The sequence below is a fragment of the Triticum aestivum genome, chromosome 7B (assembly GCF_018294505.1).
Source record: "Triticum aestivum cultivar Chinese Spring chromosome 7B, IWGSC CS RefSeq v2.1, whole genome shotgun sequence".
Taxonomy (NCBI): domain Eukaryota; kingdom Viridiplantae; phylum Streptophyta; class Magnoliopsida; order Poales; family Poaceae; genus Triticum; species Triticum aestivum.
The window spans coordinates 642,781,304-642,794,728 of NC_057813.1; the positions used below are offsets into that span (position 1 = coordinate 642,781,304).

The 13,425-nt window shown below is 47.1% G+C and overlaps 1 protein-coding gene across 1 annotated transcript; it reads left to right on the plus strand.

Moving 5' to 3' along the window:
* The first annotated feature begins 4,122 nt into the window (after positions 1-4,122).
* On the plus strand, positions 4,123-4,501 carry LOC123156841 (auxin-responsive protein SAUR71-like). Its single transcript, XM_044575027.1, has one exon. It carries the CDS (start codon positions 4,214-4,216, stop codon positions 4,499-4,501), a length of 288 nt encoding a protein of 95 aa, XP_044430962.1. The 5' UTR covers positions 4,123-4,213.
* The last annotated feature ends 8,924 nt before the right edge of the window (positions 4,502-13,425 follow it).

A 13,425-nucleotide genomic window follows, 5' to 3' on the forward strand; every position in this document is an offset into this window, starting at 1 on the left:
CCATCTTTCCTTGACGTTAGCTGCTGAGACGTCATATCATCCATGCACCGCGTGCATCCGCAATATCCATGGCACACCTGGCCTGCCACATATCCATAACCGAGATAGTCCTGCACTGTCGTGATCAGCGCGGCTCTCATGTTGAAATACTCACCTTTGCTGGCGTCCCATGTCTTGGCCGGTGTTTTCCATAACGTGTCTAACTCCTCTTGTAGTAGCCCCTGATACAAATTAATATTATTTCCTGGTTGTTTCGGCCCTTGAATAAGCATGCTCATGTGAATGCACTTCGATTTCATGCACAACCAGGGGGAGGTTGTACATCCATACAAACACGGGCCATGTGCTATGGTTGGTGTTCTGGTTGCCAAAAGGATTCATGCCATCGGTACACGCGCCGAGCACGATGTTCCTTGCATCACATTCAAAATACCGATAGAAGCTGTTCAACGCTCTCCACTGGCTGCCATCCTTCACGTGTCTCAGCTTCGGATCATCTCCATTGTCGGGCTTCTTCCTCTCCGTGTGCCAGCGCATTAGCTTTGCTTCCTTGGGATCTACAAAATACCTCTGGAGACAGGGAGTGATCGGTAAGTACCATACAACTTTCTGGGGACATTTCTTCCCGGCCTTCTTGTATCGAGAAGCATTGCACACCGGACAGCTTGTTTTTTCCGCGTGCTCCTTCCGATAAATTATGCAATCGTTGATGCATGCATGGTATCTAACGTGTGGCAGATCAAGAGGGCACACGATCTTCTTGGCCTCATCAACACTAGTAGGACATAGATTACCCGCGGGAAGAACATCCTTTAGGTACTTGAGATGCTCATCGAGGCTAGTGTCGGTCCATTTGTTTTTAGCCTTCGTCTTCAGGAGTTGGAGCGTGAAACTCAAGCGGGTCACCTCAGGATTGCAACCATCATACAATGGAGTGTTCGAGTCTACCACCAGTTGCTCCAGCTTAGCCTCCTCTCTAGAAGCAGCTCTCTCAGTACTCGTCTCCTTGCAAAGCAATGCTTGAACATGAGGGTCCCGCACGATTGAACTTAGTACCGACGAACTCTGCTGCGTGGAGTCCATGTCGTTCTCTCCGCCGCCATGTCCGGCCCCTTCTCCTCCGCCATGTTCGGCCCCTTCTCCGCCGCCATTATCGTTCATCTCTTTGTCTTGCCCCGTGTCATCATTGCCTGCCCCGTCGGCATCCTCAACATCGTCATCTTCATCTTCAATTATCCATCGAGTATAGCCATCCATGAAACCAGTCATGAGCAGGTGCGCTTCGACACGACCATCGTCATGGGGGTCGAGCCAAACTATTCCTTTGCATTTTCGACACAAACATAAAACCTCTGTCCGGTTATTTTCTTTCATGTCCTGCACCGCCGACTGCAACCACCTGTCCACCATCGTTCCACTGACCATCGTCAACTCTGCATGGTAATAATAAACAAATTGATTGTAAAAATGCATGCATGCATCAAAGTCATACAAAAATTTGGCATGACCTTCCCTAAAAATAGGACATATATGGATCTAGAGTTTGCCCGGAATTCGCCGAAACGGAAATAAATCGACATTTCGGCAAAACATAGGCAACTCAAAAGCACAATTTGGCGTCAACTCATGCCATGCCACACACACAATTTCCACAAACATATCACACACACATAAACATATTTCCATTTTGCAAAAGCATGAAGTTTTCATCACCTCTATCTCGATCGAGATCGAGCACACGGTGGAGATGATGTTGTAGGGAGATTAAAAGTGCACAAAGCTCTTCTTAACAAAGAAAGATCTAGTTAGGGGGCAAATAGGTCACTTAACTAAATCCTACATCTACCTAGCTACCTAATTTGGGAGGAGACAACTTCAACTAGTGGAGGGGAAAGGAAAAAGAGAAAGGAGATGCATTAATGGAGGTGGTGTAGTTAGGTAGGAGTAATGAAGAGAGAGAAAGGTGGATAGAAGAGAGAGAGTAATGGGGGAGAAGTATTGAGGAAGAAGAAGAGTGAGAGTGGGAGCATGTGGGGAAAGTAGGGGGAAGGGAAGAGAGGAGGGGGAGGGGAGGGACGGTGGGGAAAAGATGGTTGGTTGGTGCGGGTTAGCAGTAGCGCGGGAGGAAAAATGCGCTACTGATAAGAAATTAGCAGCAGCACGCTTTGGGCGAAGGCGCTACTGGTAACAGGGACAAAAAAGTATGCCAATTTGAAATTTAGCAGCAGCGATCTCAGTAAAAGCGCGCTACTCCTACATCCGTAGCAGTAGCGCGGTTCGCGCCACCGCGCTACTGCTAAATGGAGTTAGGTGAACACCGCCGGTCGATATTTGTAGCAGCGCGGTTTACACAGAGCGCGCTACTGCTAAAAATTTATCAGCAGCGGGTTTTCCGCACACGCGCTACTACTAATTAGCAGCAGCGCTCTTTTTTGAGCCGCGCTGCTGCTAAGATTCTGTGTATAGACTTTTCCCTAGTAGTGCATGCAGATTTTGCTGGGGAATAACGAACCCCCTACCATGTCACCCGCCATGGACGCTTAACATATCATGCACTCCATGCACCCCTTGTCGACCTCACCATAGTCAAGATCCTCCCCGGTCATCCTTGTGTGTTGACTCTAGAAGTCAAACCTTCAAGTGATCTTGCTCAAGTTCTTGCGCTTGTCCCATGCCATGCACCTCTTCTCCATAAACTTTCATGATGCTTCGTTTTTGTTCCACACTTTATAATTTTCTGATGAAAGGCCTTGGGGAGTACCACTGTGTTTATAATTATCAACAATCTACACAACTTGTACATTAAAGGATATCGATCTTTTGATACATCATTTCATTGCAACCCACATGCATTTAGTTAGATTAAGACGACCGTCTGCTTATAGTCGGGTCTTGAGAGGGTTCTAAACTTATGTGAACTGGATCGCCATGATCTAGGTTAATTAATGCGAAACCCTTTCCCTACTAAAAAAAGGAGATGAGATAAACCATGTGCGTAGCTCACGTGCAGATGTGATGCTCATGCACACTCACCTCTTCCTTGTAGGAAAAGAAAAGGTTGAATTGTTGTTTGACTTACTGGTCAATCAAGTTATTTCCAGGGGCAAAACCCGTGGAAACAGTTGAGAAGTTCCACTGGTTGATCATACAATTGAGATCATTCGCTATCCCTGCTCGATAGCGCTGTCAACGTCAAATCCTATCCCACCACGGAATACCATTTTGCATGCATGTTAATTAGAACCCCCAAAGTCGACCTCCCACCTAGAAAAAGAAGAATTCGTAGGACAGAACACAAACATACAAGCATGTGGCGCCGTCTTCTAGCTGCCGGTGGTAGCTAGGTTTGGTATCAGTATTTTTCAAACTGATTAATCCATGACGAACTCATCCTCTCAGCGTGATAGAGGACTATTCTTAATCTTCAAATTTGGTTAATTGGTACAAAATATGTAATTAGATCATGCATGCACATCCATATTCCAGTTCTATGCGTACGCTTAAAAGAAACTCTGCATGCGGCGCTTATACACCTACATGTCAGAGGATGGAGACACATATTTTTCATCATCTCTATGCATTAATATAGTGTTTATGTCATGAAAAAAACCCAGGTACATGTCTAATTGGCTCAATGAAGGAACATACATGATACATCTCGAAGAAGCATAAACTCTCTTATAGTCAAATTAATGTTAATTTGGAGAGAAAAAACAATGCCCATGCATGATCTAGATATATAATAATTAACTAATCCAATCTAGCGGCCGGTTCATGAACTTTGAAAAGTCTTATTCCATTAGCTATAGCTGGGTAATTGAGGGGAAATAGTAATATTATAATGCGTGTAGCTAACCAAATTCCATGCTCATAACTTTCAACGATGCTGATGATACGATAGCCAACATGTTTGAATGCAATGGAGGTTGACCCCAACCACGACTGCTACGCCACCACAGAACAGTAATACTTCCATTCCTCTCTCTCTCTCTATACCCGCCACATATCTCTCTCCCTCTAACCACATGACTGAGTACTCATGATCCAATCAACCATTCCATCGCCTATAAAAGGAGAGCCAACGCCAACGCCAAGAAACACAAACACACATGTAAATTCAGATCGATCGAAATCTAACCTCTAGCTAACAGGTAACAGCTAGCTATATATATACTAGCTAGTATCTCCTACGTTCGTCAGCGATACACCGACGATGAGGGAGCTGATCCGGCGGCTGAGCTTCTCGGATCGGGTGAGCGACGGCACCAACGGCGGCGTGCCGCGCGGGTGCGTGCCGGTGCTGGTGGTGGGCGACGGCGAGGACGAATGCGAGCGGTTCGTGGTGAGGGTGGAGGCGCTGTGGCACCCGTCGCTGTCGGCGCTGCTGGAGATGGCGGCGCAGGAGTTCGGGTACAAGCAGGAGGGTATCCTCCGCGTCCCCTGCGCCGTCCACCAGTTCAGGCAGGCCCTCATCACCGCCGCCATCTCCAAGAACTACTAATTAGTACTCCCTCCATCCGAAAATACTTGTCAAAGGAATGGATATACCTAAATGTATTTTAGTTTTAGATACATTCACTTTTATGCATTTCTGCAACAAGTATTTCCGGACGGAGGGAGTACTAATTAATTCTCTAGTTAATCCATCGGTGGACTTCTTCGGGTAACTAAGAAGCGATTCCTTGGTGCTGTTGACAAGTTGACTCTCCTACACCACGTTTCTTCTCTTTTGCCTTTTCATTTCTCTGGTTGGTCAATGACATGAGAAGGTTGCCATATGTATTGTGCCCTTTACAATGCACATTGTAATTTACGGATAGACCTCCTGTCATATACGTAAATAACAAGTGAAATAATTGATTATTCTGTACGAGCGTGGCTGTTCTACACCCACGGACATTGCACCACCGCTACACCCACGATTGAAAACTTAGCATAAAGAAATATAAAAAATCTGAAACTTTGCAGATCCGATTATGAGCAAATGTTTTAGGTGCTTGCAAAATTTTGTAGCCAAATGATATTCGAGGAGCTTGGTACAAAGTAAAGATTGTGCTCAAATATAAAATCTGAAACGTGGGTGGTGAGCAAGAGTTGTATTTCATTTCATATGGAGTTCATTCGTTGTTATTTGGCGAGCAAACTTTGCAAGCTAGTAAAAGATTTGCTCATAAGCAATGCCACAAAGTTACTGATGTTTTGTCAATTTTTTTATTTTACTATTCATTGCGTGGGTGCACCAAACGTGGGTGCAGCCACTACTTTCTCTATTCGGTATATATGCACATGTTTCGTTTCTAATATTTGTTCTTTTTTTGGCAGTTTTCTTATATAAGAATGAGAGTGGCATGTTTACTTCTGATGATGCAGAGGTCGAGATATAAGCCCCTCTTTTCATTTTTCACATTACATGTTTATTTCCATCGAAAGAAAAAGAGTTTCTTTTAAGCCTCCGGACCTTACAATAACCTTGATAGAAAAAATACAACTATAGAATTCAGGTTGATACACTAGTAGAAAACAGGGCTTTGGTTCAGGCCAGATAAGCCCATTAGTCCCGGTTCAGTCACGAACCGGGACCCATGGGGGCCAGGAGACCTGCCGGGCCTCGTGGGGGCATTGGTCCCGGTTCGTCTGGCCCCTTTTGTCCCGGTTGGTGGGATGAACCGGGACCAATGGGCCTCACTCCTGGCCCACCACCATTGGTCCCGGTTGGTGGCTTGAACCGGGACCAAAGGGTGTCCTTTAGTCCCGGTTCAAGCCACGAACCGGGACCAATGATGTGCATATATATACCCCCTCGTCGGCGAGCAGAGCACTCCACACCGCTTTGTTTTTTCTGGCCGGCGAGGGGAGGGCTTTGTGGTGCTCTAGCTCACCTCCTATGCACATGAGGTGTTCGATGGAATGCCCAAGCCACACTACTTAAGCTTTCTCCTCTTCAAGCTTGACCTCCAAGCTCCATTTCCCTCAATATTTGTCTAGGTTTAGCGGTCTGTCACGTCCCGTCTCCGTCTTCACTGTCGTCAATCACTCGCGTCGATCTCGTCGCCGGCACCACCGTGGTGAGCCTCTTGTTCTTATCTTCTTTCTAAAAGGAAAAAAATTCTTACTTGTATGTTTAGATAGATACTTGTATAATTTTCTTACTTTTATTATTGCTTCTTATTATATAGTGCGATGGTTTTGGTATCCGCCCCCGTCGGCCCTCGTCCTATCTATGATTCGGATGTGGTATATATTATCTTTTATAACTATTTGGTTCATTTATTGTTTATGACAATTATGCCGACCAACGTGACATAGATTTTATTTATCTAGGAGGTATGTGAACCGGAAATTCCAACCGACCCTATTTTCGAGAGGTTAAATTTAGTTGAAGCAGAAAACAATTTCTTGAAGGAAAAAATAAAAAAAATTGAGGAGGAGAAGATGATATTGGAGTTGCATGTTGCGGATGTCGTCGATGATCACAAGATCAAGATGGATGCAATGCGCTTGAAGATTAGAAAGATTAGAAAATATGCCATTCATACCGAGGCTTGGTATCATTATGCTATTGGATCGATTGTTACCTTGGTTACGATTATAATCGCATTTGTTTTCACATTGAAATATTTTACATAGTTTTAATGTATAGTTTAATTAATTAGATGATCTGGAGAGCTATATTTTGTTCAATGAGAACTATGTATGTACTTTGGTTTTAATGTGACGATGAACTTCTATTAATTTGTTTACTTAATTATCTATTCATGATGTTCTGTAATGATTTTTGACACACTTAATTATATATAATGCACGCAGATGAACCGGCAATGGATGTACGATGATAGGCACACCTTCGAGTACATTAAGGGCGTGCATAATTTTCTTGAAGTGGCTGAGGCAAACAAGCATAATGGTTTTATGTGTTATCCATGCCCTATATGTGGGAATACGGAGCCTTACTCTGACTCAAAAACCCTTCACACCCACCTGCTTTATAAGGTTTTCATGCCACACTATAATATTTGGACCAAGCACAGAGAAAATAGGGGCTATGATGGAAGACATCAAAGAAGAAGAGGACGATGACAACTATGTGCCCCCTGAATACGGTGATGCTGCAACAGGGGAAGCTGTTGAAGATCAAGAGGAACCAGACGATGTGCCCGATGATGATCTTCGCCGGGTCATTGTTGATGCAAGGAGACAGTGTGAAAGTCAAAAGGAGAAGTTGAAGTTTGATCACATGTTAGAGGATAAAAAAAGGTTTGTACCCCAATTGTGAAGATGGCAACACAAAGCTCGGTACCTGTTGGGGATATGACTACTGAGTGTAAACCGCCCAGGAGGGGCCGGTTTACGCTCATCCGTATTGAAGCCCATGAAGACAAGGAGTATGGCGCTCTACCATTGAGGCTTAGAGGCCGAGGGCCCAAAGGCGGTTTAGAGCCCATAAACGTAAACCGGTATGAGATGTGTAAACTTGTGTTGTAAGTTAGGAAAGGTAGAAACCGAGCCAGACACATGTATGAGCCGGCCTCGGTGTTCTGTAAACCGCCGGGCGTCAACCTGTGTATATAAAGGGACGACCCGGCGGCGGTTCAGGGACACAAAACAACAACTCGAGAGATAGGTCAAGCGGATTCGCTCCTTGCTCATCGAGACCCCATCAATTCCACCACAACTGGATCGTAGGCTTTTACCTTCACCGCAAGGGGCCGAACCAGTATAAACTCCCCGTGTCCTTTGTCCGATTTAACCCCTTTTTGCTAATCTCGTTGCGATGGCTCCACGACTAAGTCCTCTCACTAGGACATCTGACGTGTTAATTCCACGACAGTTGGCGCCCACCGTGGGGCTATCGCACGATGGTTTCGAGTTCTTAAAGGGCAACTTTGAAGGACTCAAGGGATACACGGTTGGACGGATGACCAAGAATCGCCGCGGCAAGCTCTACATCGACGACGCAGGCTGGGCCCCCGAGGCCGGCTCAATTGAGTACGGGTACCGGGTCCCCTTTGGCGGAATTCACATTTTCATCGGCAAGATCGGCGAACTGGGCCCTGTGCCGGACATCTACACCGACCTCGTCGAGACGGATCAGCGTGCAAGTCCGTCCCGGGTTTAGCCTGCCATGAAGCGTGCGTTCGTAGGATTCATCCATGGTGCGGAATCTGTACCGATGTCCGACGGTGAGACGACTGTCTACTCAGATGGCGAGTCATCCACTGGCGAAACCAGGTCAATGTACCAATTGCAATACGACCGAATTGGGGGCTGTTCCGATGGCGACAGTATTTCGGACCCCTTTGAACCGCCGAACCGGGTTGCGATCTTCATGGCCGGTACGCAGCCCACATTGCAGTCTTCATCTGTAGCAGCAGTGATTTCCGGATTGGCAGCCGGGGCAGGAGGCCCTGCGTGCCGGCCTCAAGTTCTTTCTGGTTTGTTGGATGCTTGGACGGCGTTGTTGACCACGGCAGTCACCCTGAAGACCCAGGATCAGCATAACGCGGAGGTTACAAGGCTAAAAGATCAGATAACTCAGGACAAGGAGGACTTGGCGGCTAAGGAAGCCAAGATGACTGAAGAGCGGGCCGCTTTAGATGCTCAGTCACAGCAGATCCAGGCACAGAATTACCGGCTTATGTTGGATTAGAACTCGTTAAACGAAGTACTGAGGAGGAAGCACCGGTCTCGTCTGCCGCCGGTTTATGAAGGAATGAATCTCTTCAACACACCAGGAGCCGAGCCAAGTAATCCGGCAGCAGTGAACCGGACCGAGGCCCTCGGGATAGTGCCGGGTTAGCCACGGGTGACGGACCCGCCTCGACGAATAGATAACCCGCCGCAATACATACCGACGCCGCCGGGTCATTTCTCTAGCCCTTTGGATAACATGATTGCCGCGGCGTCTCGCTTGGCAGCTATTCTGATGGAGGGTGAATCGCTGGCGGCGGTTGAAAGTGACGGGCCAGGGATCTTCTTCAAACCGCTGTGGTGCAGCATCAGGCTTATTCCTACAATCAAGACAGAATACATTCAACCCCTCGGCCAAGCAAGAGTTACTGCAGGCACATTGACGAACCAGCTGTGTCAAGCAGTGCGCGGCACCGTGATGCCCCTCGAGGGCCTAATCCGGTGCGCGGTGGTTTGAATGCTCAGGATGTGGTAAACAATGGCAGAGCACGACGGGAGGCGGAGTTAGCAGTGCAGTTGGCAGCATGGTATGCAGATCATCAACCCTCTCCGGTTCAGCCAACAGCATCAGTTGAACAGGGGCTGGCTTTCAGCTCTTGGGGAGTGCCGTGTCTTATCCCAGCTCTACGTAATGTGCGGTTACCCAAGGATTTCAAGGGCTCGCGTAAGGTGCCTAATTATACCGCCGATTTACCCCCTAAGGCGTGGATTGAGAGTTACGAGATGGCAAATGGAGATGCTGGATGTTGATGAAGTGGCGTGTGCAAAGTATTTCACCATGATGTTAGATGGAACGGCTCGCACTTGGCTAAAGAGTCTGCCCGTTAATTCGATCAGTTGATGGGGTGAGTTGAAAACCCGGTTTATAGCAAATTTCAAGGATACATGCAAACAACCCATGTCGACCGTGGATCTAGCTGCTTGTGTTCAAGGAGAAATCGAATCAATTGGGTGCGCCGGGTTTCAGGGAACCTGCATTCGTCGGACCGTATCAATGCTGATTCGGCAATTATAACATTGTAGGTAAATTGCCGGTTTAAGTCACTGAAGATGAAACTAGGATGGCTCAAGCGTCACTGCAATGACATGGGAACGCTCATGGCAGCTTTGGTTAAGTATGCCGATTCTGGTAATACCAAGGATCCCGAGTCTGACGAAGAGAAGCCTGAGAAGGGAAAGAAGAATGCCGGCACAAAAGGACAGCATAACCAGGCTGGCCATGGGAATAACAGTAAGCGCAAGGCAGATAATAATTCTGATTTTGTAGCTAACACCAATGTTCAAGGCAATAATCAGCACCGTAAGGGTAAACCGCCCCCGCGGGGCGGAGGATCAGGGATGAATCTAGAGCGTCTGTTGAACCAGCCTTGCCCAAAGCACGGGACGCAAGATAAACTGGCTACACATTTATGGAAGGATTGCTTCATTATGCGAGAGTTCAAAAATTCAGATCTCTTCCGGTATGATCATGGACCGTCCGGCGGTTCAGGACCCGGGTTTCACGGACCGGGTTATGGTGGAGGTAACTCCGGTTCAGGTTTTCAAGGTAACGCAGGTGGACAGGGCAGTCAAGGCAATCAGGGCAACCAAGGTGGTTATAATCAGCAAGGGAATCAGCAACACCAACAGTCGGGTTATCAGAGCAACCCGAAATAGTTAAATGGTGGACAATATCATGTCTTCACTACTAGTCTGTGCAAGCGCGATCAGAAGCTCCATAAAAGGGCTGTGAACTCTGTTGAACCGGCGGTGCCCCGTTATCTGCACTGGTCTGAACAACCTATTGTGTGGAGTCCGGAGGATCATCCACCCCGGGTTGATAATCCTGGTCATCTAGCATTGGTGGTTGCACCGCAGGTTGGAGGTTATAAATTCACCAAAGTGCTCATGGATGGAGGGAGCAGTATCAACATCTTGTATTATGAAACCTTCCCGCGTATGGGGTTGACGGATAAGAATCTTAAACCGTCAAACACCGTTTTTCACGGTGTGGTACCTGGTAAATCAGCTTACCCGGTTGGTAAGATAGCTCTGGAGGTGGTTTTTGGAGACGATCATGATTCAAGGTCTGAGACAATGACCTTTGAAGTGGTCAAAATCAGAAGTCCGTACCATGCCCTGTTTGGACAGCCGGTTTATGCTAAATTCATGGAAGGCCATGTTATGTTTATCTGCAACTCAAGATGTCGGGTCATAAGGGGACCATCATGGTTCATGGTAGCCGCAAGATTGCTCTGGAGTGCGAGGAAGGTAATACGGCCTATGCTGAGTCGGTTTGCGCGATGGAGGAGTTGAAGTTCTATAAGAACAATGTTGATCCGGCAGATATGACTTCTCTGAAGAAGCCCACTACAGAGCATGATCCGGCTTTGAAGTTTAAATTGGCTAATGAGACTAAGTTGGTTGATTTTGTTCCTGGTGATTCATCCAAGCAGTTCAGCATCAATGTTAACTCGGATCCGAAATAGGAAAGCGCGCTCATTGAGTTCATCCATGAGAACCGGGACATCTTTGCATGGAAACCTTCTGACATGCTAGGTTTACCGAGGGAACTCGCTGAGCACCCTCTTAACATTGATCCGAAGTTCAAACCGGTCAAACAGTTTCTTCGCCGCTTTAATGAAGAGAGGTGCAAGGCCATTGGTGAAGAGGTAGCCTGGCTATTGGCTGCAGGGTTTATTGTGGAGGTGTTTCACCCGGAGTGGTTGGCTAACCCAGTGCTGGTGTATGTGTGTGGATTAAATAGATTTGAACAAAGCTTGCCCAGCTGATCCCTTTTCCCTCCCTCGTATTGATCAAATCATTGATGCTATGGCGGGTTGTGAGCGTTTGAGCTTCCTGGATGCTTATTCGGGTTACCATCAGATCAAAATGGCAGTTAAGGATCATGAGAAGACATCTTTTATAACTCCTTTTGGAGCCTTCTGTTATGTATCTATGCCTTTTGGGCTCAAGAGTGCTCAGGCGACTTATCAGTGGTGTGTGCAGGATTGCCTTCAGAATCAGATTGGGCGTAATGTTCATGCTTATGTGGATGATATCATGGTGAAATCCAGGAAAGCAGAGACACTCATAACTGACTTGCAGGAAACTTTTGATAATATGAGGGTTTATAAAATGATGCTTAATCCGGCTATGTGTGTTTTTGGTGTACTGGCTGGCAAGCTCTTGGGTTTTCTAGTGTCCAATAGAGGCATTGAGGCTAATTCGGAAAAGATCAAGGCTATCACATCCCTGGCTAAACCGGCATGTATGAATGACGTTCAAAGACTGGCAGGTCAGATTGCAGCGCTAAGCCAGTTTATTAGCCGGTTGGGAGAGAAGGCGATCCCGCTTTATCAGATGATGAAGAAAACAAACAACTTTGTTTGGAGTGATGCTGCTAATAAGGCGTTTGAGGATTTGAAAAAGCAGTTGGCCGAGCCGCCCGTTCTTGCTGCCCCCATTGATAAGGAACCATTGCTGTTATATGTGGCTGCTAATGCCCGAGCTATCAGCGTGGCTATTGTAGTGGAGCGCAAGGAAGCTGGTAAGGAATATTCGGTTCAACGACCGGTTTACTATATCAGTGAGGTGCTTATTGAGTCCAAACAGAGATACCCCATTGGCAGAAGCTGGTGTATGGAGTGTTTATGGCGAGACGGAAGCTCAAGCAATACTTTCAAGGCCATCCCATCACTGTGGTCAGTTCTGCTCCATTGGGAGACATCATTCAAAACAAGGAGGCAACTGGCCGGGTTGCTAAGTGGGCTATTGAGCTTGGGCCTCATGGGTTTAAATACGTGCCGCGCACTGCTATCAAGTCCCAAGCGCTCGTAGACTTCATCAACGACTAGACAGAGTTGCAGGCACCAGAGGATAAACCGGATAACACATACTGGACTATTCACTTTGATGGATCCAGACAATTGGAGGGCTCGGAGGCTGGAGTTGTCCTTACTTCCCCTCGAGGTGACAAGTTTTGTTATGTTCTCCGCTTAATGTTTCCCTGTACTAACAATGCAGCTGAGTATGAGGCTTTGCTCCATGGTCTGCGGATGGCTAAGGAGATGAACTTAATCCGGGTGCGTTGCTTTGGTGACTCCGATTTAGTGGCTGAGCAAGTATCTGGTACGTGGGACTCCAAGGATCCACTCATGGCGGCTTATCGGTGAGAGATGGACGTTATTGCTGGTCATTTCAAAGGTTATCGAGGTGAGCACATTGATCGGCACAAAAATGAAGCGGCAGACGCTTTAAGCATGCTTGGGTCCCAACGTAAACCGGTGCCGCCTAATGTTTTTCTGGATGTTTTACACGATCGTGGGTCAAGGTACCAATGGAGGAGGATCTGGCGATTCCTGACCCGGAGGCTCAGCTGGTGGCGGTTCTTCATGCCATCCCTGATTGGACATTGCCATACCTGGCGTACATGAACCGGGGTGAGTTACCAGAGGACAAAGTTTTATCCAAATAGATAATCCGACGTTCTAAGTCCATGGCTATTGTCAATGGCAAGTTACACCACTGCAGTGTCTCAGGGGCGTTCCAGCGTTGTGTTTCTTCTGAAGAAGGCTATGAGATCTTGCGTGAAATCCACGAAGGAGATTGTGGTCATCATGCCAGTTCAAAATCCTTGGTGGCTAAGGCTTTCTGGCACGGTTTTTACTGGTTAACAGCTCATGCTGATGCGGAAGATCTGGTCCGAAGTTGTGACGGCTGTTAGAAGCTTGCACGCCAAGCTCATGTTCCAGCTCA

Bases quoted from the DNA above. Each gene is read 5' to 3' on its own strand.
- LOC123156841 (XM_044575027.1), top strand. From the start codon at position 4,214: ATGAGGGAGCTGATCCGGCGGCTGAGCTTCTCGGATCGGGTGAGCGAC.